The sequence below is a fragment of the Ursus americanus genome, chromosome 6 (genome assembly GCF_024610735.1).
Source record: "Ursus americanus isolate L20-20 chromosome 6, mUrsAme1.1.p, whole genome shotgun sequence".
Taxonomy (NCBI): domain Eukaryota; kingdom Metazoa; phylum Chordata; class Mammalia; order Carnivora; family Ursidae; genus Ursus; species Ursus americanus.
In genome coordinates, this window is record NC_142132.1 from 34,197,632 (window position 1) to 34,224,266 (window position 26,635).

Genomic DNA, 26,635 nt, shown 5'->3' on the forward strand with positions numbered 1-26,635 from the left:
AAGATAAACCAATAAATTTTAATGCAGAGAGATTTTACATTCATCGATTGGATTTTAGATTCCACACTGCATATAAATTTAATAAGCTTTTGAGTTTTGGTATGCTCCTTTTGAGTTTTGGTATGCTATCAGATAAAAGAATATCTACAATTATTTGAAAAGGTTGTCAAAATACTGCTTACTTTTCCAACTACCTACCTCTGAGGCTTGACTTTCTTCATATACCTCAACCCAAGAAACATTTTACAACAGAGTGAACGCCCAAGCAAATACAAGAATCAAGTTATCTAGGGTACTAAACAAACAAACAAAAAAATATGCAGCCAAGAATACTATATCCAGCTAGGCTATCATTGAAAATAGAAGGAGAGATAAAAAGCTTCCTGACAAACAAAAACTAAAAGAATCTGTGATCACCAAACCAGCCCTGCAAGAAATATTGAAAGGGGTTCTCGGGTTCTCTAAGCAAAGAGTGACCATAAAAGTACCATAGACCAGAAAGGAACAGAAACAATATACAGTAACAGTCACCTTACAGGCAATACAATGGCACTAAATTCATATCTTTCAATAGTTATCCTGAATATAAATGGGCTAAATGCCCCAATCAAAAGACACAGGGTATCAGATTGGTTTAAAAAACAAGATCCATTGCTATGCTGTCTGCAGGAGACTCATTTTAGACCCAAAGACACCTCCGGATTTAAAGTAGGGGGTGGAAAACCATTTACCATGCTAATGGACATCAAAAGAAAGCTGGGGTGGCAATCCTTATATAAGATAAATCAGATTTTAAACCAAAGACTATATATATAATAAGAGATGAGGAAGGACATTATATCATACTTAAAGGGTCTATCCAACAAGAAGATCTAACATGGGGTCAGCCAATTATATAAGCTAATTAATAACAAAATTAAAAAAAAAACATACAATAATACAATAACAGTAAGGGACTTTAACACCCCCCTTGCTGAAATGGACAGATCATCTAAGCAAAAGATCAACAAGGAAATAAGGGTTTTAAATGATGCACTGGACCAGAAGGACTTCACAGATATATTCAGAACATTCCATCCCAAAGCAACAGAATACACATTCTTCTCTAGCGCACATGGAACATTCTTGAGAATAGATCACATCCTGGGTCACAAATCAGGTCTCAACCAGTACCAAAAGACTAGGATCATTCCCTGAATATTTCTGGACCACAATGCTTTGAAATTTGAACTTAATCACAAGAGAAAAGTTGGGGAGAACTCAAATACATGGAGGTGAAAGAGCATCCTACAAAAGAATGAATGGGTCAACCAGAAAATTAAAGAAGAATTTAAAAAATTCATGGAAACAAAATGAAAACACAACTGTTCAAAATCTTTGGGAGGCAACAAAGGTGGTCCTGAGAAGAAAGTATATAGCAATACAAGCCTTTCTCAAGAAATAAGAAAGCTCTCAAATACACAACCTAACCTTACACCTAAAGGAGATGGAGAAAGAACAGCAAATACACCCTAAACCCAGCAGGAAAAGAGAAATAATAAAGATCAGAGCAGAAATCAATGAAATAGAAACCAAAAAGAACAGAACAGATCAATGAAACTAGCAGGAGCTGGTTTTTTGAAAGAATTAGTAAGATTGATAAACCCCCAGCCAGACTTACCAAAAAGAAAAGAGAAAGGACCCAAATAAATATAATCATGAATGAAAGAAGAGAGATCACAACCAACACCAAAGAAATACAAACAACTATAAGAACATATTATAAGCAACTATATGCCAACAAATCAGACAATCTGGAAGAAGTGGATGCATTCCTAGAGACGTATAAACTACCAAAACTGAACCAGAAAGAAATAGAAAACCTGAACAAACCTACAACCAGCAAGGAAATTGAAGCAGTAATCAAAAATCTCCCACCAAACAAGAGCCCAGGGCCAGGTAGCTTCCCAGGGGAATTTTACCAAACATTAAAGAAGAATTAATATCTACTCTTCTGAAACTGTTCCAAAAAATAGAAATGGAAGGAAAACTTCCAAACTCATTTTATGAGGCCAGCATTATCTTGATCCCCAAACCAAACAAAGACTCCAACGAAAAAGGAGAATTACAGACCAATATCCCTGATGAACATGAATGCAGAAATTCTCACCAAAATACTAGCTAATAGGATCCAGCAGTACATTAAAAGGATTATTCACCACGACCAAGTGGGATTTATTCTTGGGCTGCAAGGTGGGTTCAAAATCTGCAAATTGATCAATGTGATACACTACATTAATAAAAGAAAGAACAAGACCATATGATCCTCTCAATTGATGCAGAAAAAGCATTTGACAAAGTATTGCATCCTTTCTTGATTAAAACTCTTCACAGTGTAGGGATAGAGGGTACATACCTCAATATCATAAAAGCCATCTATGAAAAACCCACAGCGAATATCATTCTCAATTGGGGAAAAACTGAGAGCTTTTTTCCTACAGTAAGGAACATGGCAGGGATGTCCAATATCACTGCTGCTGTTCCACACAGTACTATTAGTCCTAGCCTCAGCAATCAGACAACAAAAAGAAATAAAAGGCATCCAGACTGGCAAAGAAGTTAAACTCTCACTCTTTGCAGGTGATATGCTATTTTATGTGGAAAACCCAAAAGACTCCACCCCAAAACTACTAGAACTCATACAGGAATTCAGTAAGTGGCAGGATATAAAATCAATGTACAGAAATCAGTTGCATTTCTATACACCACCACCAAGACAGAAGAAAGAGAAATTAAGGAGTTGGTCCCATTTACAATTGTACCCCAAACCATGATACCTAGAAATAAATCTAGCCAAAGAGGCAAAGAATCCGTACTCAGAAAACTACAGGATATTCATGAAAGGAATTGAGGAAAACACAAAGAAATGGAAAAACGTTCCATGCTCATAGATTCGAAGAACAAATATTGTGAAAATGTCTATGCTACCTAGAGCAATCTACACATTTAATGCAATCCCTATCAAAACACCATCAACTTTTTTCACAGAAATGGAACAAAGAATCCTAAAATTTGTATGGAAACAGAAAAGACCCCGAATAGCCAAAGGAATGTTGGAAAAGAAAACCAAAGCTGGAGGCATCATAATTCCAGACTTCAAACTCTATTACAAAGCTGTAATCATCAAGACAGTATGGTACTGATACAAAGACAGACACATAGATCAACGGAACAGAATAGAGAGTCCAGAAATGGACCCTCAACTCTATGGTCAACTAATCTTCGACAAAGCAGGAGAGAATATCCAATGGAAAAAAGATAACTGGGGAAAACTGGACAGCCACATGCGGAAGAATGAAAATGGACCATTTCCTTACACCATACACAAAAATAGACTCAAAATGGATGAAAGACCTCAATGTGAGACAGGAATTCATCAAAATCCTAGAGGAGAACTCAGACAGCAATCTCTTCGACCTCAGCTGCAGCACCTTCTTCCTAGACACATCGCCAAAGGCAAGGGAAGCAAAGGCAAAAATGAACTACTGGGACTTCATCAAGATAAAAAGGTTCTGTGCAGCAAAGGAAACAGTCAACAAAACCAGAAGACAGCCAACAGAATGGGAGAAGATATTTGCAAGACATCAGATAAAGGGCTAGTATCCAAAATCTATGAAGAACTTATCAAACTCAACACCCAAGAAACAAATAATCCAATCAAGGAATGAGCAGAAGACATGGACAGACATTTCTGCAAAGAAGACATCCAAATGGCCAACAAACACATGAAAAAGTGTTCAACATCACTCAGCATCAGAGAAATACAAATCAAAATCACAATGAGACACTATCTCACACCAGTCAGAATGGCTAAAATTAAGACGGAAACAAGAGATGTTGGTGAGGATGTGGAGAAAGGGGTACCCTCTTACACTGTTGGTGGGAATGCAAGCTGGTATAACCACTCTGGAAAAGAGTATGGAGGTTCCTCAAAAAGTTGAAAACAGAGCTACCCTACAACCCAGCAATTGCACTATACTGGGTATTTACCCCAAAGATACAAATGTAGTAATCTGAAGGGGCACACGACCCCAATGTTTATAGCAGCAGTGTCCACAATAGCCAAACCATGGAAAGAGTATAGATGTCTAACGACAGATGAATGGATAAAGAAAGTATGGTGTATGTATATATACAATGAAATATTTTGCAACCATCAAAAAAAAAAAAAAGAAATCTTGCCATCTGCAACTATGTGGATGGAACTAGAGGGTATTATACTAAGTGAAAATAAGTCAATTAGAGAAAGATAATTATCATATGATCTCACTAATATGTGGAATTTGAGAAACACGGCAGAGGATCATAGGGGAAGAGAGGAAAAAATCAAACAAGATGAAACCAGAGAAGGAGACAAACCATAAGAGACTCTTAATCTCAAGAAACAAACTGAGGGTTTCTGGAGTGGAGGGGGGTGGGAGGGATGGGGTGGCTGGGTGATGGACACTGGGGAGGGTGTGTGCTATGGTGAGCGCTGCAAATACTGTGTAAGACTGATGAATCACAGACCTGTAACCTTGAAACAATACATTATATGTTAATTAAAAAAAAAATCATGCTATCTACTATTGGGCCAGGCATAAAAGAGATATGCAAACATGTCAAACAATATCACTCTTCTCACGAATGTATTTTCAATTTAGAAAAAAAGTTATTTTCCATTTAAAAATGTTACTGATGGTAACATCTGATGGGTTTATTAAATGAATTAATAAATCTTTTTTTACATTTCTCAGTTTTAATTTCCATTATAGAAAATATGATAAAAGGTCTTTGGGGTCTTTAGTTTTTAAGAATGTAATGAGATCCTCAGACCAAAAAGTTTGAAAACTACTGCCCTGTGGTGTCTCTAAAGTTAAGAAATGTCAAATTCGGTAGGGGCGGTGGTGGTAGAGAAAGAAATGTAAAATTCTGGAAACAGAATTTTAATTAAAGTCAATTAAAATACATATTCCATATAACATGAGAAATAGTATTGGAGGAATGAGATGTGTACACTGAGTCTTAAAAATAACTACCCGTTATATTTTCAAAAGGTTTTGGAATTAACAACTGTATCTAGTAAGATAGAAACTAACACTTTAGCACATCTAATAGCATAATGATAATCATCAAAATGGGCCCTTTCTGCACAATGCTTTACAAAGAAATAACAAAATTTTCAAACATCTGTCTTCATGGAATTTTTAGTAGGTGACAACCAGCTATAAGGCCATATAACGAGGTCCATTTCCTACCAACGAAACCCTAAGCCCAAGAGTCATAAATTTTACTCAGTGCCAGGAACCTTTCCTATGAATATCTTCCTCATTCCAATTCCTATAAAATCAGTAACAGTTACTAATAGTGCAGGGAATTAGAGCTTTTGTCAAAATCAAGGTTGATATTCCCTGAATCCTCCTCACTGTATATTTCAGAAAAGTACATGTTCTTTCTGTGAAGATGTAACAGAGGAAATCAAGACAGAGTGGAACAGGAATATACTTGCATGATATTGTTTCTACTGCTACATCTTCAAACTCAGTAATTTTTCTTTTGTAGTATCTAATCTGCTATTAATTCCATCCAGTGTTTTTACTTATAATTGTATTTTTTCATCTCAAGAAGTTCAATTTGTTCTTTTATCTTCCATTTTGCTCATTACATTCATGCTTTTCTCTACTTTCTTGAACATATGGGGTATATTTTACTGTCCTTGCCTACTATTTCTATTATCTGGGTCATTTCAGGGTCTGTTTCTATTGACTGACTTTTTTGATGTTATTGGATATATTTTCATACCTGGTCATTTTTTGATGGGTGCTAAACATCATTTACGTGGTTGGGTGCTGGATTTTTTGGTTTTACTATTTTAGAGTTATTTTCTAGGATGCAGTTGAAGTTATTTGAAATCTTTTTAATCCCCCCTTTAAGGCTTATTTTAAAGCTTCCTTAAGGTAGGTCCAAATAAACATTTTGCTAAGGGCTAATTGATCCCACTACACAGGCAATAGACTTCTAAGGACTATAATTAATGCTCTAAATGGTGGAAGGTCTTCTGATTCAGTTTGGTGGAAACACAAACTATTCCTGGCCCTTTGTGAGCTCCACCTATGCCTTTAATCATCCTTTTCTTCTAGTCTCAAATATAAATATGCCCAGATACTCAGCCCTGGTGTGACTTCTGAAGTTTCTTCTCCATGCCGCTAGTACTTCTTGGGTACTCTGCCTTGCAAATTCTAGCCATTTTGTCCTATCTACACTCTGAACTCTTGACCATTCAACTTGGTGAGACTGTGAGGCTCTGTTTAGGTTTCACTTCCCTATCCTATGGCCTGGAAACTCACTCCAGGCAGCAAGCTAGGACAATTCATTTGTTTCTCTTCTCTCATGAATCACTATCCTATGTTGCTTGTTGTTTAATATCTGAAAACCACTACCTGATTCATTTTGTTTCGTCTTCTAGTTAAGATGGGAAGATATATCTGGTTGTTCTTTTTTCTTTTGAAGATCTTATTTTTAAGTAACTGTACACCCAATGTAGGACTTGAACTTACAACCCTGAGATCAAGAGTTGCATGCTCTACCAACTGAGCCCGTCAGGTGCCCTGGTCCCTGTGTTTCTATCATGGCCAAAAGTAAAATACAGAGCACATTCTTGTATTTTTGACATTAAAGAGAATTTTACCAATCTTTTCTCAATCTGTAAAGGTCAAAGTCTCTTTACTTTGACAATCTGTTTATCAAATATTGTCAGTCTCCCCTTAAAAAAAAAAAAAAAGATTCTAGCAACTGGCCAGCTCAGTTGGAGGAACATGTGACTCCTGATCTTGGGGTTTTAAGTTCAAGCCCCACACTGGGCATTGAGATTACTTAAAAATAAAATCTAAAAAAGACTTTATCACCTCATAGTGGATTGGGCTCTGTTTTGGGGTACTTCCATTCTAATCCATAAATAGCTACTAAACTGATTTTCCTAACAGCTTTCAGTTGTTAGTTTCCCTAAAACACTGTTTTTAGCATCTACTCTTTTCCTCAAAGAATACATGATGGTTTCCTATCACTTACTGATTCCAAAGCAGAAAAGAGCCAAAGAGAACAAATTCAGTTTACAAATAAGATGATGCAAGGACCAAGAATTTAAAAATACTAATAAGACCCAGGAAGCAGAGGATGGAAACTATTCTGGAAATGACTTGTGTCTTTCAATACAGTAGTCTAGTATTTTTTTTTTAAGATTTATTTATTCATTTGAGAGAGAGAGAGAGAACACAAGTGGGGTAAAGGGCAGAGGGAGAAGCAGACTCCCTGCTGAGCAGGGAGCCTGATGAGTGGCTCGATCCCGGGACTCTGGGATCATGACCTGAGCCAAAGGCAGACACTTAACCCACTGAGCCACCCAGGCACCCATAATCTAGTATTTCTTTTTTTTGTCATGGTAGTTATTTTATTACTTTTTATTGTGGAATAAACCATGTAGAGAAATATATAAATAAATGCACAGTTTTATAAAACAACTTTATAACCATTACCAGATCAAAAAAAAAAAAAATAGCTCTGCCACAATCCTAGAAGATCCCATATGCTCCTTCTCAGTGACAACCCACTCTCCTTTCCCCTAGAGGTAATCACTTCACTGACTTTCACGGCAACCTCTTTCTTACTTTTCTTTATGCCTTGATCACCTAAGTTTGCATCCCATGTACTTTTTTTTTTTTAAGATTTTATTTATTTATTTGACAGAGAGAGAGACAGCCAGCGAGAGAGGGAACACAAGCAGGGGGAGTGGGAGAGGAAGAAGCAGGCTCCCAGTGGAGAAGCCTGATGTGGGACTCAATCCCAGAATGCCAGGATCACGCCCTGAGCCGAAGGCAGACGTTTAATGACTAAGCCACCCAGGCGCCCCTGCATCCCATGTACTTTTAACTATTTTTGAACTTCATAAAAAATAAATCTTATGTTAAAAATTAATATTGCTGTGTTTCTACTTTGTTCATTTTTTGTAGTATCATCATCACCATTATCATCCAGTTAACATATTTACTCCACCAATGATGAATATTTGAGTGGTCTTAGACTACTACGAATAATGCTATGATAAATATTCTTGAAGATATGTCTTGGTACATGTGTATGAATTTCTGTAGGCTATATATCTAGGATGAATTTGCTGAGTTATTGTGATGGGAATCTTCAACTTCAGCAGGCATAGCTGAACTGTTTTTTATAGAAGCTATCCAACTTATGCTCATAGTTTGCGGTAGGAATCTAAAATGGTACGGTTACTTTGGAAAACAGTTTGGCAATTTCTCAAAAAGTTCAACATCATATGACCCAGTAATTCCATTTCTAGATATCTGCTCAAAAGAAATAAAAACATATATCCACACAAAGACTTGTAAGTGCATGTTCATCATAGCATTACTTGTGATAGTCAAAAGGTGGTAATAATCCAAAAGTCCATCAACTGGTGAGTGGATAAACAAAATGTGGTACATTCACACAATGGAATACTATTTGGCCAAAAAAGAGAAGTACTGATACTAAAACATGGATCAACTGTGTATTTACTTATTTCCTGAATTATAAAAATCCCATCGAAATATTTTAAGCAGTTTGGTGGCAGGGTCCTGGTCCTTCCCTTGCTTCAAGCCACTTTTATTTCCTGTACTGGCCACATATTTTATTTCTGGCCCATGAATATACTCCAAAATTCTCCAACCAACCTTCTAGTCTGCTTTCTCCACACTCCCACAGACACTTCATTTGCTTTTTACACTTTCTTTTACCATCTCTCACATTTACCTTTCATGTAAACATTGGCACAGATTCTTTACCTAGATGTTACCAGGGATACTTAGGAACAGTAATTCTGTTTCTAGAATAGCATCAATAAATGATCATTCTTTTAGGAATGATAGTTTTACTTAAAACCCTATGTTAAAAACATATATATATATATATATATATATATATATATATATCTCCATCCATTAAAGTATAAGATTCCTAGTGCTTGGAAAAATAAACATATTCACGATTTTTTTTTAACCTGACATTGTTTTAAAAGAATTACAATTATTACAGATGAAGTTATAGAAAACATTAAGTCTGTAAACCAAGTATTTCAACTTACCTCAAGTGGCATGAGTCTAATTAGTGTTGCAAAGCACTGTGTAGCCATGAATCTTACGCTGTCTGTCTGATCACTCATTCTTCCCAACACAGGCACAACTAAAAGGACAATATATGGAACAATACCAACATCCAGTTGTTCCATTACACCTGAGTAAGTTATTAAGGAAATTTCCAAACTGTTCTGAGGTAAATGTTTTCACAAACTGATATATCAAGATTTTAACTTCTAAAATGGTTCTCCATTTTCTCATCTATATCATGAGGGAATAGACTGTCCCTTGAGATCTATGATTCAATTATAACAGCATTTGTAAACTGTTCCTCCTTTGTAAATACTATGTAACTTTCTCTTAAGACTATAAAATTGGGTTTTTCACCTAAAAGAGGCTGGAGGAAGTTTTAATCAGGTTTTTCTCACAGAGAAATTCTTACAAGTTGCTAGAATTCCAGTACCAAAATAAAATGAGTTACACTGCAAGCAAGGGAGAATTCAATGTCACTCAAAGGTTAATTCCAAATATCCAACCAGGATCTGGACAATCATCAACTGGACACAGCCGGGCCCAGTAAGTTCAGTCCTCCTGCAATCCTCAGCATTTCTGAACCAGAGTTTCTACTGATTTGATCTCCATCCATATTTCTTACTCTTAGAAATATCTTTCAGATACTTCAAGTTAAAGAATGTCAATGGATGCTGTACCCATAGCAAAAAGCTTGCCTGTATATTTCTAGTTATTTAGTACAGTTAGTCATTTTCCACCCACATAATGAACTTTGAAAGTACAGTATGTTTATAAAATACAAACTACATAGTGTCTGATTAGTACTAATACAACACTGATTATAAACCAATAGATCAGTTACCAGAAATACATTTCATAAAGTACCTAAAATTATTTTTGCCTATTAAAAAAGATCTCTTAAAATTAGAGTTCTTCAAACTCTCCATGTAAAAATTTTCAAAATAAAATGTAAATACATTTTAATGTATTTATAATGTAATATAAAGATACTTCAAAATAAGATATAACAAAGTAGTTTTCTTTTTGGAATAAGACAGGTTATGTATGAATATTTAAATGAATTAATGAATTTTATTTTAGTCATCCTTAAATAAAATGAACATAATTTCTAAAGTTTGTAAAAATAAAAAAGGATACATGCAAGTGCTTCAATTGCACCCTCTTGTTTGATATTGTCATCAATTGCTCCCAGCCATGGAAGAACCTTCTCCAAAAAAATATTCATTGTTTCCATGGTAGCTATTTTGCTCATGACGCCTACACAACGAGCAGCCATGTGCCTCACTGCAGTGCTGGGATACTGAAGGCACGTATAAAGATGAGGCAAATGCTGTACCAACTAAAAGAAAAAGTTTAAGACAATCAGAATATTCATTAGGGGATCTACTGTTTAAAATAGAACTATTATAGCCCATACTCAGAGGATCTTGATATTCTAAATAACTAAATCCAAGAATATCTCCAATTACCCCAACCATTATTGCCAAACATCCTCAATAAAAAATTAATCTAAATCCAACCTAAGGTACTGAAACTCTTTTTAAAATTAAAGGTGCATAACTTCTCCTCTGTTCCTTTTCTCTTAAGGCATCAGGGTGCACATCAAAAGGTACCTGTAAGATTCTCCTGAGGTTGGAGAAATGACACACCACCAGTCCCCTCCCAATTTGGTAGCTCTGGCTTAGGTTTAGGTACATATGTTTTGTTTTGTTTTGTTTTTCAAGTAAGCTCTACACCCAATGTGGGGCTTGAACTCATGACCCCAAGATCAAGAGTCACATGCTCTTCTAACTGAGCCAGCCTGGTACCCCTAGATATATACTTTCTATTCACTGGGTTGAGTGATCCTGATCTTGCTCTAGGCACCATCCTTTGGTAGCTATTTCCCACTTTCACTTCCTGGCTTACCATAGGCATTATGATCACAAGAACATGATATATCTCATTAATAAATGCCTACTGCATGGAGTACCAGGATAAATCTTAACGAGAGTCCGGTCCATGCTGACCTTACAGCTCAGATGAATGTTAAGCTGATCACAGAAGGGTGAGAGCACACAGATGGATTCTGCCCTTCTCTAATGATAAATCAGCGAAATTTAACAAGTAAAAAGATGTAACTTCATTACTATATATAAACAGAAAAGGGTTGCTCTTCTTTTTCTTCTAGATTCACCCTTTTCTGTTAGATATGAATAGGGAATTGGAGCTAGCACACATAACAGCACTATAAATTGCAGAGTTATATGGAAAGAATACTGCTTCCTTCTATGGAAAAACCAGATATTAAACTCTCTAGTCTATTTTTCTCCTCCCTCGGTCACAATTTTTTTTAAAAGAAATATTTATTTTAATAGTCAAAAAACACAAACCAGTGTTCTTTCTTTGCCACTGACTAGCTTCATCTCAGGCAGGTAACTTCCTCTACCTTTACACTTATCTTAGGAAGAAGTGTTATTACCTGTGCTCTTCCTTTCTTGGAGCTGTATTACTAAATATGACATAAATTAACAGGGCTGTAACTTTCTTTCCGTTTACACCTGGCTTCTGTGTCATTAGAGCCCTGTCCCCACTGCTCCATATTCAAAACTCTCAAAGTGAGTTTTCTAACATTCATGCACCCAACTCTGCCACAAAGCCCACAAGAAATGTGCTGTCAATAAAGGACTCTAGTTATACCACATAAAAGAAAATGCAATTACTAGGGATGACACCAAAGTTATACATTTTAAGCCTTAAGACTTTTTAATAAAATCACTTGTTTTATTAGAAGAAAACTACACTTGCATTAGTTAGTTACCAAGGGATGAAGCTCAGAATCCATTGAGGCTGCTGCTGTTTCAAAAACTTGCAGAGAATTCACCAATTCTTGGGCAGGACCATCTCCCTTTTCCAAGAGGGACTTTCCATCTATTAAAATATATTGATTTAAGTGTGTATCACCTTGCAAATAATTTTTCAAAGTCCAACTCAGAAAAATATGTACACACCAAAATTATTTATGTCAATTGTATTCCTCAGTGGACCAACCATAGCGTCCCAGAGGTGTGGCAACTTCACTGCCATTTCACTACCAAAATGCTTCACTATAGTCGTCAAAGCAAATTCAGCTCCTCTTCGCTGTACCAGGTAAGGCTTCTGGGCCTAAAATGAAATGTTAGTTAATAAGAGAGTTAAAAAAAAAAAAAGTATAATGGATTTGAAATTTTATTGACAGAATTTAAAAGTCACCATTTAAGAATTCATGGTGTTACCATTAACCAACTATAAACATATTTATCACTATAAATGTCTTTTAATAATTAAATTTACATGGGCATAAAACCCCAAATTAGATTCTTCCATCCAAAGTAAAATACTTCTTTGGAGCTGAAAAGTAAGGAAAAGAAGAATATGCAGTTTCTAGAGGTAGTTCTAAGTGATGGTTTTTTCCCCTCTCCCTGCCCCAAAGAAACTTACCAGCCAGGGAGAAGATAAGGAGATAAAACAATCTGTCCTTATATTTATATTCACTTAAAGGATACAATAAAAGCATCTGTTTAATCTAATCACAAGATTAATAACCTCTTGTCAATAATTTCATTGTAATACAAAAAAACTGTCCCTCCAGAAAGATGCATAGATTTTTACAATTATTTTTTAAGGAAGAACTATGTAAAACATAGATATAAATTCCAAAATCACAGTAAAGTTTTTATTAAAATTATTATGGGAAGAATAGGATCAGAGAAAAAAATTCATTCATAGCATATTTTAAAAGAAATACAGGTAAGAAAGTGATTTTTATTTAAAAGAAACTTAAAATATTCATATTTTACAGAAATATATTAGACACATGTCTTTTAGCATTGATAATTTATTGCTGAACTCAGGTAAGTTTCTATGTCATGCTAACCAAAAGAGCTTCCTAGAGCATCATTCCACCGTTAATACTATGACTATAAACATTTCAAAAAACACTTTTTAATTGTCCTTAAAGAAGACTGTACTGTAGACAAGTAGACCACTGAAACAGAAAAGAAAGCCCAAATAGATACTCACATATATGAAGCATGACATATAACAGAGATGCCATTTTAAGTCAGGGAGGAAAGGATTCAACAGTGGATAACTAACTGTTCATATGGAAAAATAAATTTAGATCCCTACCTCATACCACACATTTAATAAATTCCAGGCTGACTAAAAGCCAAGCAGGTGATAATTATTTAACACCTATAAACTAGTACCAACAGAAATTTGAAGAAGTTTGCAGTTTTTCTGCATCATGTTGGGGGGTAACTACAGAAGATTAACTCCAGTTCTATCACTTAAAAATATAAAAATATAATAATGGAGGCTCATATGACAATTTAGCTCTCAATCTAGAAGGTATTTGTTTAAAATTCAGAGTAGTCAGAAAAACCCAAAACAACTATTTACCTCATCAAGTTCAACAAGGATATTTCCACTACTTCCTGCAGGAAGATCTGCTATTTGAGCTTTTACTGCTTTGGGGGTAGGACCTCGCCTACTTGTGATAGCAAAAGCAGCTTTCTGATGCCTGTAGAGTGTAATTATACCTCTGTGTTTGGTGACCGTATGGTGCATACCATCTTTTTCGGAGTTGGATCCTAAAAGGAAAAAAGTTAAATAACTTTTTAAGAATAATATAGGTGCGCCCAAATACTTCCTGCTCCAAAAGAGATATGACATATTTTTAAAACTATGTTTTTCAGTCTCAATTTTTATAAGCCAATGACATTTTCTTTAGCCAATGAAATGGTAACAAAATAGTCAATCATTTACAACATTAAATATTTTGATATTTGCATAGGACCATACTTATTATAAAATTGTAGAATCATGTTAACAAGAACTATAACATGCAAGAATGATTTTGACTGAAGTTAAAGTGTATTAATTTTAAAAAAATGAATGCTTCTAGGCATAAAAAAAAAACAATAAAAAACACTGCAAGCACGTTCTAAAAGAAATGTCCACAGTCACCATAAATTCAGAATTATCGACCACTGTAAAATATTACTGGCTCAAATAACACTAGGGGTTGGCGGTAGGGAAGGGAGGGAGATATATGATACATGATATGATATGATATGATATATTACAGTTTTAAGATGAGGATATTCAAAATGTCACTTTCCTCCTTTGTTCACGTTTTTTTAAGACCTACACTGCACCAAAGTTGTAAATCTATTACAATTTGAATAATTCGCTTTTCCAAAATCTTATAAACAAACAAAAAATTAAACATATAGGACTAAGGCATGTAAAGAAACATCAGTCCTTGATACTAGCCTGCAGAGAGCAATTCTTATTTTCCAGATGAAATCAGAATGGCTATGCATTATTTGCTGAAGGTAATTAGAGTTCACTTATAAGACATGCACTAAATTAGAGAAACCAGAGTTTTATAGGAAGAATTTTTATTCAACATTTGATACATTAAGTTTTCTAGCCCCATAAACAGTAAAACCTTGTAATGATGGTCTGGAAAGAGAGGGCAAGGGTTAACAACGGTTTCATAGATTTCAGTCATCTTATATGAAATATCAGGTCTTTCAGGTCCCTTATGAATAGTCTGAGTTTAGACAGTTGTTATTTGATTACCAATATGCAAAATGGGAAAAAGCTCACACACAAACTGGATCTATGCTTAAATGATACCTACAGTAAATGAAAACAAATTTAAATGGTTAATTCTCTACCCCAAATGTAGGTTTAGATATGTACCTTTAGAATTGTCCTGGCCACTTTGTGTTGGTACTGGACATGTGACACAAGGAGTCAGATATGGGTCCACACAAAGTGAACTACAGAGGTTTTTAATAATTTTTGAATTGGGGCAGGGCGTCCTTGTTGTGCACTGCTGAAGCAGCTTTGCTATGCACTGAGCTGCATAGTTTTGCACTAGTGTATTCTCTTCTTTTTTAATTGTCTCCATTAAAGGCTTTATGATAGGATTTAATTTCTCTGGAAGCTGCTGCAAACTCACAACTGCACATGCAGCAAAAGTATGCACTCTCAACTGCAGCACTTGCCACTCCTGGTTGGTCTCTGTAACTGTCATGTGGACCTGCTGTCGTTTACTATCTAACTGCTGTAACACTTGAGGATTTAAATCGAAAGATGATGTGACTTCATTAAAAACAGTAGTGACCTATTAAAAAAGAGAAATAAAAAATCATTAAGGACATCAATCCCAAGTAGTCTGTAAACTAAAGGGCAACAGCAAGCTTTGTTTCAATTTTGAGTTTCACAATATCTAGTATTATTTTAGTATTCAGTACACGAAATAAACGTCTAAAATCTCCCAACTTTGAACTTTCATCATTAGCACTGTATTCTTTAAGACAGTCTTCATGCAACACCATCACAATACCACTGACTACATTGCCTGTTATGTCACATACCCGAAACTAACACTGGTGTGTCAACTACACACACACACACACAGTCTTCTAAGATGAACAAAATTACCTATCCTTTAAACATATCCAGTAAGCTTAAGAGAAAATTACACGGAATGCCGACACAGTAGTTTGGTGAAATGAGAAACCTATCAGCAAATATAAACTAACTTAATTAAGGAATACCAAATCTCACAAACTTCCTTTCAGGGAAAATATTCTCAATTTAAAAGCTTTTCGGACAGCCATTGTTAAGTGGCTAAGTGTTGCTAACTGGATTATTTTCATTCTTTCTTTAACCTCCCTTCTCGTAAAAATGCCCGGAAGTGGGGGGGGGGCATAAAAAAGGGAAAGAAACTGTGCAATAGTCATGAATATTTTACTTACCAAGAGCTGCCTAAAGCTGTAACCCTATGACATCAGACTATTTTACAAGCCACATTAAATGACTGCTCAATACATCTTTAACAATTTTGAGATATAATTCCCATATAATACATCCATTTAAAGTATATAATTCAATGATTTTTATTCTATTCACAGAGTTGTACAACCATCACAATTTTAGAACATTTCCATCATCCCCAATATAAAATTCGTACCAATTAGCAATCATTCCTCATTTCTTTCCAGCTGTATGCAACCACTTACATATTTTCTATCTTTATAGATTTGCCTATTCTGGACATTTCATATGAATGTACTAATACATGTAATCTCTTGTGACTGGTTTCTTTCATTTAGCATAATGCTTTCAAGGTTCATCAGTGCTGTAGTAATGAATATGGTTCTTTTTTTTTAATAGTTTTTTCTTAAGATGTTATTTACTTATTTGTCAGATAGAGAGCGGGACAGAAAGAGGACAAGCAGGCAGGCACAGGGAGAAGAAGGCTCCCTGCTGAGCAAGGAGCCTGATGTGGGACTTGATCCCAGGACCCTGGAATCATAACCTGAGGTGAAGACAGATGCTTAACCAACTGAGCCACCCAGGCATCCTGAATGTGGTACTTTTTTTCCTTTTCTTGCCAAATAATATCCCACACTATATGGCTATATACCACACTGTATTCATCCATTCATTAGTTGAAGAACACTTCCACCCTTTAGCTACTATATTGAATAATGATTCTATGAAGATTTATGTACAAGTTTTTGTTCCTGTGAGCATGTTTTTTTAATTACCATCTAAAGATTGTGTGACGGCTTCTTGTTTGACAGGTAACTGTAATCATATAGAGGCTGTATAAATAGATTCACTCTGATGAATATTAGAGAAGCCTGTAACGCTGAAGAACTTTTTTTTTTTAAATGGAGAACCTAATTTTTCAGCCTTACAAATAATTCTATTATGGACAAGACTGATAATACTGGCCTACTATTATGAAAAAACAAAACAGGCACACAATTAAGATCTCCTTTTATCATTATAAAATATGAAACTCTTTAAATTGAGTTATATCTGCTTGACCTTGTCCATTTACTCACCACAAAGAAACACATTCACATACCAGCTTATACTTTCCATTTCGAGTTCTGCATAAGATTTATCGGAAACGGGATTTCACTGCTAAAAGTCTGAGAACACTGTCCTAAATATACTATGCTTCTGTGAATTTTCAATTATTCTAAGCTAAGGAAAAGTTTTCCAATCACCCCAAATTCATTAATTCATTCACTCACTCAACAAGTATCTGTTGATGAATACTAAAAGATGAGTAAGACCCAATGGCTTCATACACTCAAAAAATGTAGAGACTAATATGGGAGAAAGATACATAAGTAAACAAGACAATGTAACATATAATCTAGGTAAGTGCAAGTTACCGTGGGACACAATGGGTTGCTTAATTCTTCTCAGAGGATAAGATTAGTGGAGGCTTGCCAGACTAGGTTAACACTTGTGATTTTTATTTTTAATTTTCTTAAAGATTTTATTTGAGAGAGAGAGTGGGAAAGAGAGGTATGCACAAGCAGGGAAAGGGGGCAGAGGGAGAGGGAAAGTAGCTCAAGCAAACTCTGTGCCCAGCACGGAACTGGGCGTGGGGCTCCATCTCACGACTCTAATATCACGCACAACCTGAGCTGAAAGCAAGAGTTGGATGCTTAACCAACTGAGCCACCCGGGTGTCCCTTGTGATGGGTTCTTAAAGAATGGGTTAAGTCTGGAGTTGTGAGACATCTTGGCAAATAGAGTGAGGTGGTGAGTGGAAAATAAGTCACTGTCCAGGGAACTGAGAACAGATGATCATGGCTTGAGTATAGGGTACAGATGGAGGAATGTTAAAAGATGAACCTGGGATAAACACAGAGGGTTGAGGGCAGGGAATTCCTGACAAAAAAACAGGAGCTCAGACTCAGAAGTGAGAATGAGGCACAGGAAGTGAGTGACCATGGTACACTTCTGCAAGAAAAAAGCCAACTACGCTGAAGGGGAGGAAGTTTGAGAAATAATGAAAAGAAAAAGAGATGAGGAATTTAGAGAAGGTGTGAAAAGAAAGAAAGAAAAAAACTATAATTAAGGAAAACAAAAATAATGTTTTTGGGCAGGGGAGGGATGCCTTTAGAGCGGAACTAAAGGACTTCACAAGTCTGGCACAACATGTGAGATGAAATGGACCAGAGACTGCCTAGAGCTTTAGAGATGAGTCAGCACCTAGTCATAAAGTACTAAGGCCCCTGACCAGGTTGTGGCAATGAAAACAGAGAAAAGATAAACATATGAGGTTTTCTGAAAGGAAATGGTAGCAAGATTTACAACTGTAAAAGGCAAATTGAAAAAGGCAATTTATTGTTAAAGAAAATTCCAGTTTTGGTTGTGTTAAGCTAAAGTGACAGTGAGCTATCTAACTAAAAATCCCTAATAGAAGAACTTAAAGAGATCAAGAGAAGATAGCATAGCACAAGGATAAGAACTAAATTGTGAGAATGGTGACAAAGAAAGATCTTAGGGAAATGCTTTTATTGGCAGGTAAGAGAAAAATAGGGAGTCAATGGAAAGATTAATAAAGTACTGACTCTTAGCCAAGACTAAGACCAATCTTTTAAAATCGCTTTTCCTGGGGAAATAAATAAATAAATAAAATTAAATTGCCCTTCCTGGGTAGGGAGGTGGTGAAATAGGTGATGGGGACTAAGGAGTGCACTTGTCATGATGAACACCGGGTGATGTACAGAATTGATGAATCACTATATTGTAAATCTGAAACTAATATAACACGATATGTTAACTGCAATTAAAATAAAAACTTTTTTAAGTGAGCCAAGACTAGTATTTTTATTTGCCAGTACTTTTAGGTCAGATATAATTTACAAAGAATGATCTGCACATAATTTAAGGAGAACAAAAGTGTAAAATTTGTTGATACACCCATGTAACTACCAGTCCCATCAAAATACAGAACATTTTCATTCCCCAGAAACTTCTGCCCCTTTTTAGTCAATGCCTCCCCCCACCTGCTTAAGAACTAACCAGTTTTCCAATTTCTATCTCTATGGGTTAATTTTGCCTTTGTAGAACATCATATAAATGGAATCTCACAGTATTTACTCTTGTATGCGGGTATAAAATAAAAACTTTAAATTAAATAGCCTTTCCCTCAATACTTTCTTCCTGATATTCTGATGTGCTCGGTCAAGACCATTGGACTAATTAAGTTGATGAAACAGAACAGTTTCACTGAAGAGTAAGAGTAAGAGGTTTGAATAAGAAAAGCTTGAAGAAGGGGTCATTTGATAGCTTTACTTTTATTTAAAGATTTCATTTATTTATTTTAATGAGACAGAGAGCTCCTGTGCACGAATAGGGGGAGGGGCAGAGGGAGAGGGAGAAGCAGACTCCGTGCTGAGCAGAGAGTCCAAAGTCGGGCTGGATCCCACAACCCTGAGATCATGACCTTAGCTGAAATCAAGAGTTGGACACTTAACCGACTGAGAAACCCAGGTGCCCCTGATAGCTTTAAAAAGAAAACGTTTCCATACAAAAGCAAAAATACAAAACAAAAAAACAAAAAACAAACAAAAAGCCACACACAAAAACCACCAAAAACCAAGTGGGACTATATCAAAACGAAAAAGCAGAGGTGCCTGGGTGGTTCAGTCAGTTAAATGTCTGCCTTTGGCCCAGGTCATGATCCTGGGGTCCTGGGATGGAGCCGATGGAGCCTCCGCAGCCTCAGCAGGGAGTCTGCTTCTCCCTCTCCCCCCACTCATGCACCTGTGCACGCTTTCTTGCTCTGTCTCAAATAAATAAATAAAATCTTTAAAAGGGGCGGGGGGAGGCGTGCCAGGGTGGCTCAGTCAGTTAATTGTCTGCCTTCGGCTTGAGTCATGATCCTGGAGTCCTGGGATTGAGCCCCATGTCGGGCTCCCTGCGTATCAGAAAGTCTGCTTCACCCCCTCCCTCTACCCCTCCCTCTGCTCCCTCTTTCTCTCTCTCTCTCAAATAAATAAATAAAATCTTTAAAAAATAAATTAAAAAAAAACTAAAAAGCTTCTGCACAGGAAGAAAACCACCAACAAAATGAAAAGGCAACCTACTGAATGGGAAAAGATATTTGCAAATCATATATTTGATAAGGAATTAATATGTAAAATATATAAAGAACTCATGTAACTCAATAACAAAACAAAAACAATCTGATTTTAAAATGGGCCGATGGGGACACCTGGGTGGCTGAGTCAGTTAAGCATCTGCCTTCGGCTCAGGTCATGAACCCAGAATCCTGGGATCAAGTTCCACATGGGCTCCCTACTCAGTGGGGAGCCTGCTTCTCTCTCTGCCTGCCGCTCCCCATCCTTCTACTCTCTCTCTCTCTCTGACAAATAATCTTAAAAAGGGGGGGGGCAGATGATCTGAATAGATATTTTTCCAGAGAAGACATACAGATGGCCAATAGGTACATGAAAAGATGCTCAATACCACACGCATCATTATCAGGGAAATGCAAATAAAACCACGATGAGATAACATTTCACACCTACTGGAATGGCTTATCAAGAAGACAAGAAATAACAAGTGTTGGCAAGGATGTGGAAAAAGGGAACCCTTGTGCACTGTTAGTGGGAATGTAAATTGGTGCAGCTACTATGGAAAACAGTATGGAGGTTCCTCAAAAAATTAAAAATAGTACTACCATATTATCCAGCAGAGCCACTTCCAGATATTTATCTGAAGCAAATGAAAACACTAACTTGAAAAGATATATGCACCCTTCTGTTCACTACAGCATCATTCACAATAGCAAGATACAGAAACAATCTAAGTGTTCATGGATGGATGAATGGATAAAGAAGATGCAGTATATATCCACAATGGAATACTACTTAGCCATAAAAGAGAATGAAATTTTCCATCTGTGACAACATGGATAGGCCTTAAGGGCATTCTGCTAAGTGAAATACATCAGAGAAAGACAAATACCTTATGATTTCACTTACATGTGCAATCTAAAAAACACATGAACAAACAAAGGTAATAGATACAAAAAGTAGACTGGTAGCTGCCCAGAGGGGAGGGAGGTTTGGAGGAGGACGGCAAAATGGGTGAAGGAGATCAAGAGGTACAAACTTCTAGTTATAAAATAAATAAGTTACGGAAACGTAATGTACAGCATGATGGCCATACTCAATAATATTACACTGCATATTTGCAAGTTGCTAAGACAGTAAACCTTAAAAGTTTTCATCGTAAGAAAAATAAAATAAAAAAATAAAATTCCCTCAGTGTGTAGGGAAGACAGACTGAAATTTGAGATTTCACTGCAAGGCAAAAAAAAAAAAAAAAGAAGAAGAAGAAGAAGAAGAAGAAGAAGAAGAAGAAGAAGAAGAAGGGGAAGAGGGGAAATGGATAAATTATAGAACAGCAACAATCTGAAAACAACTTTATCAACAACTCAAAAAAAAGCAATTTTAACTTTTTCTCACAGGTAAGAACAAAAAAATTTCAACTATTTAATTTTCTAATTAGAAAAGGGGTAAGAAATGAAGACTACTCTTTCACAGGAACCAACACAAGTGAAGTGACTGAGCTTCTGATCCTGTAACTCAAAAAAGGAAGAACTCATTCACACCTAAATTCAAGAACCTACTAAGTACAAAGCTACAGTCATCAAGATATTGGTGATGGCATCAGAGACAAATAGATTGACTAGAGTACAGATATAGATCTACACTTACACTTCAACAAATGTTTGACAAAGGTGCCAAAGCAACCTAATGGGGAATGGAAAATCTTTTCAATAAATGATGCTAGAAAAAATGGTTATCTTTATGAAAAACAATTCAATTTGTACTTTGCACTATAAACATTAATTCAATATGGATGACAACTCTAAATACAAAAGCTAAAACCGCAAAGCTTTAGAAGAAAAATGTAGGTGAATACCTTCACAACTTGGAGAAAAGGTACTTTAGGTCAAAGAACACAATAACCATAAAAGAAAACAACTGATAAATTAGACTTCATCAAAATTAAAAATATCTGCTTATCTAAAGACAATTAAGAAAATGAAAAGGCAAGCCACATACTGGGAGAAAATATTCAGAAAGCATCTATCTTACAAAGGACTGGTATTCTAAGATACATTAAAAAAAAAATTCCCAGGAGCGCTTGGGTGGCTCAGTTGGTTAAGCGTCCAACTCTTGGTTTTGGCTCAGGTCATAATCTCAGGGTTGTGAGATCAAGCCCAGTGTTGGGCTCCATGCTCAGCATGGAGTCTGTTCAGATTCTCTCTCCCTCTCCCTCTGCCCTTCCTGGCTCACGTTCTCTCTCTCTCTCTCTCAAATAAATAAATCTTTAAAAAAAAAAATTCCTATAACTCAATAATAAAAAGACAACCTAATTAAAAATTACAAAAAATCTGAACAGACATTTCAGAAAGGAAGATCTACAAATGGTAAGACATAAAAGTGTCTGAACATATTAATCATCAAGGAAACACAAAGTAAAACCACACCAAATGCTGGTGATGATGCCGAATAACTAGAACTCACACATATTGTCAGTTAGAAGGTAAAATGGTTTAGCCACTTTGGGAAATGGTCTGCAGTTTTTTATAAAACTAAATAAACACCTTCCCTATGACCCAGCAATTCTACTCATACATATTTATCCAAGAGAAATAAAAATATAGGCCTACAAAAAGACTTGTATAAGTATGTTTATAGCAGCTCTGTTCATAATAGCCAAAAACTTGGAACAGCTCAAATGTTCATCAATAGAAGAGCTTATCTGTGGTGTATTTATACAATGGAATAAAACTAATCAATAAAAAACAATGAGTCATTGATACACATAACAACATGGATGCATTTTAAAAATACCATGCTGAAAAAAAACCTTATACCAAACAGCACAGAGTGTATGATTCCAATTATATGAAATTTAAGAATTGGCAAAAGTAATCTATGGTGGAGGAAAAATCAGAACAATGGTTACTTGTGGGCAGGGATAGGCAGGGATTGACTGCAAAGTGGTGATGATATATCTATAACTTGATGGGTTTGAGTTTCATAGGTATATACATCTGTTAAAATTCATCAAATAGTTTAAGATTTGTATACTTTATAGTAAATAAATTTTACCTCACAATAGAGCAAAAAACAAATACTGAATTTTAGTTAAAGATATATACATCCTGAAGTGTACTGATATCTGCAACTTACTTAGAAATGCATCAAAAAAATAAGATGGACTGATGGCTGGATAAGTAGATAGCTGCATATATACGTGATAAAGGAAATTTAGTAAAATGTTAACTATGCAATCTAGGTGGTGAGTATATGAATACTCACTGTATAATTCTCTTCTTACCTTTTCTTTATGTTTGAATATTTTCATTGTAAGTTGAGAGAGGGGATGAGAAACACTCAGGAACTTATATAGAAGCAGTTTTTTCTATACTCTGACAGTTTCACTTTTTTTTTTTTTAAGGTTTTTATTTATTTGAGAGAGAGAGCCCTTGCACAGGCAGAGGGTGGGACAGAGGGAGAGGGAAAGAATCTCAAGCAGATCACACGCTGAGTGCAGAGCCTCATACAGGGGTGACCTCAGGACCCCGAGATCATGACCTGAGCCGAAACCAAGAGTCAGACCCTTAACCAACTGAGCCACTTAGGTGCCCCTCTACTCTGCCAGTTTTAAGCAAAACTGAGAAAGGACCAAAAAATGGAACAGCTTTCTCTGATAAAGGTACACTGGTTTGTTAGAATCTGAGATTTAAAGAAAATTCCTTCCCCATTCTCTAAGTTCAAAAAAAGTCAATACAATGACTTTTCTATAGGGTATGGGTGGCAGGCTATCAGGCCATGGACAGATTCAACAAATTAGTGTTATTGTGGTAAACATCACATGACAAATTTCTAATCTTTATTTCATGCTCAGTCTAAAATTAAAAAAGTCACTTCTTGGGGCTCCTGGGTGGCTCAGTCAGTTAAGCATCTGCCTTCGGCTCAGGTCATGATCCCAGAGTCCTGGGATCGAGCACCGAGTCAGGCTCCCTGCTCCAGGGGGAGTCTGCTTCTCCCTCTGCCTGCTGCTCCCCCTGCTTGTACACACGCACTCTCTCTCTGTCTAATAAATAAAATCTTAAAAAAAAAAAAAAAAAACCCTTAAAAAAAAAAAAAGAAAGTCACTTCTTTACTCACCAGGTCATTAGCTTGATCTATTGTAAAAACACTGTTGTTTACTCTATTACCAAGTTCAATATGTGCATCAGCTAATGATGAAATAAGCTGTTTACACTCATTCTGCATTCGCGTGAATGGAACGGCAATTTCATCATAATACAAATGTTCTGAAAGGATATCAAGTAAACGTGGCTGCACAGCTAGGGTAACAGCTTTACATTCCTAAAATATAACAGACAAAAAATACTCAGGGCAAATATATAAACATAATTCTAGAGATACATACATCTTCACTTGCAAACTATAAAGTTCTAAATTCCTATTCATTTTGAATCTATGTTCTGTTACCTCCCAGAACAACATCGTTAGTTGCACAGAGAAAAGGTATCGCACCCAAACTACTCTAAAATTTTAATATAAATGACTTCAGAACATGCACATGGAACTATTACAATTCGATTAAATTTTGCACCTAATTACTCTTACTTCACTCAGAATTTATACTAAGTTTACATACATATAGCACAGACTTAAAAATATGTAACTGTAAAAAGAAATCAGTCAGAAAAGAACACTTAGCATGCACTAAAAATGTTATTTGAAAACTCATTATTTTATTAGACTTCTTAACAGTTGAACCCATAGCTTCACATGCCATACTGTAGAAATGGATATATAATTTAAAAGCTACTTACCTGCCCCCAAATTTAACTAACCCTTCCCACTCTCTCTGGTTGTTGCCTGCCCCAACCAGAGGGGGAATGGCCTCAGTGGTGAGCCATGAGGGGTTCTGTGGGATCTGGGTGATCAGCCTGGGCTTCACAGAGTAAGTCCAGAGAAGCTCTGTGAGGGTCCAGAAACCGAACTGTCAACACTTGCTGCTGAGTCTGAGAGGCACAAAAACACAGCATCACTGCCTCTCCAGCACACCGAGTCCTGCCTAAAAACAGATGAGCCTTGCTTCTTTCCAGAGGCAAAGCTGGGGTCTCAGTTGCAACAGAGCATCGCTCAATTACTTTTAGACATAGCTTATAGCTTTGACAAACTGCTAAGAGGCAGTAACAAGAAACTCTCACAGCAAGTGCAGACAGTTAAATTTCCAGAATTCCAGTTAATGGAATAAACAAAGCCAGCAGGAAGTTTCTCTGATTTACAGCAGTCAGTCTTACACAATATCACACATCTTATTGGAAGTTAAAGGTTAAAGGGGCTGCAAGGAATGGCTTATTTGAAAACATGAAGATTTTCATTTAAATGTGGAGGTTTTATTCTTCCTGTGACCCAAAATTCTGCCCTTGCTACTACTCATACAAATGGATCTCTATTACTCAAAGCCTCTTATCTTTTGTAGTTTTCAGGAACATCTCAGATATAAAGGAACGAATGACCAACAGTGTCTGGACTGCTTCCATACATACACGTGTTTTTAGGAGGGGCATTTCTTAACAGACTGTAGTATCAAGAGCAAACATTAAGCACGGTCATAGCTCGTAGTCTCAGGTACCAGACTAGGGGTCATAAGAAAAAAGTCTAAGGTTAAAAGCAAATGGAAGAGAAATAATGTTTCACATTATATAATTTTGAATACTTTTCTGTAACTGTTGGGTTTTTAAACAGGGAAATTTTTTTTCTGTTTGTAAAATATAATGAAAATAATCCTAACAGCTAACGGAAATTGGTTTACTTATTTTGTCTTCATTACTTTCTGGGCAAAATCTTACCTTTTGCAAAGCAGCCCATTCACAGATTACCAAAGCAACGCTAATTCTCTGTAAGGCAGATTTGGAGTTCAAATGGAAGAGTAGTAACTGGCCAAGGGATTCAGCTGGTTTAATTTCCTGGGTTACCACATTTACACCTGGATCACAAATACAGCAACAAAGCGCTCCTAACAATCTACAAATGAGAAAAAAGAAGTTACTACAGAAATTAAAGTTTCCCTTCTTGAAGCTACAACTTTTCCCAACAGACATAACTCCTATTTTAACTTCATAAGAAGACAGACATCTTATTTAAAACTTCAAGAAAGTGAAAAATATTTTTCTTACACCTTTTCTTACTCTGTAACTAGTATGCTGGAGGAAGTACTGACAAACACATTAGAAGAATATTTTGGTTAAAAAGCTTCTGAATTTTTGCATACTCACTTGGCTGCCATGATTCTGGCCCGCATAACCACAAAATCCCTAGTGGAGGGGTCTTCCATGATGGTGTCTGCACCTGCAATGTATTCCTGAAGGACTTCTTTCGTTTGGCTTTGGCCTTGGCGTACCTTACCACCTGTTTTTTCCTAGAGGGAAAGAGGGGAAAAAAACAAGTAAAAATTAATCATTAAAATTTAATAGGCAATTCTCCTTTATACACAAAAATACTCTGATTTGTTCTCCCAGTAAAATACATTCTTCTCACAAAATTTAAATG

At 36.1% G+C, this 26,635-nt stretch overlaps 1 protein-coding gene across 1 annotated transcript in view; it reads right to left on the reverse strand.

Moving 5' to 3' along the window:
• The window catches only part of BTAF1 (B-TFIID TATA-box binding protein associated factor 1), a 116,347-nt gene that overhangs the window by 22,922 nt on the left and 66,790 nt on the right, over window positions 1-26,635 (reverse strand). Inside the window, exons 17-25 of the mRNA XM_045810056.2 lie at window positions 26,362-26,504; window positions 25,936-26,110; window positions 24,233-24,436; window positions 14,913-15,339; window positions 13,602-13,792; window positions 12,170-12,323; window positions 11,980-12,089; window positions 10,317-10,518; window positions 9,155-9,303 (exon numbers count right to left, since the gene is read on the reverse strand). Coding sequence (XP_045666012.1) covers window positions 9,155-9,303; window positions 10,317-10,518; window positions 11,980-12,089; window positions 12,170-12,323; window positions 13,602-13,792; window positions 14,913-15,339; window positions 24,233-24,436; window positions 25,936-26,110; window positions 26,362-26,504 — 1,755 coding nt within the window. The remainder of the gene's footprint in view (window positions 1-9,154; window positions 9,304-10,316; window positions 10,519-11,979; window positions 12,090-12,169; window positions 12,324-13,601; window positions 13,793-14,912; window positions 15,340-24,232; window positions 24,437-25,935; window positions 26,111-26,361; window positions 26,505-26,635) is intronic.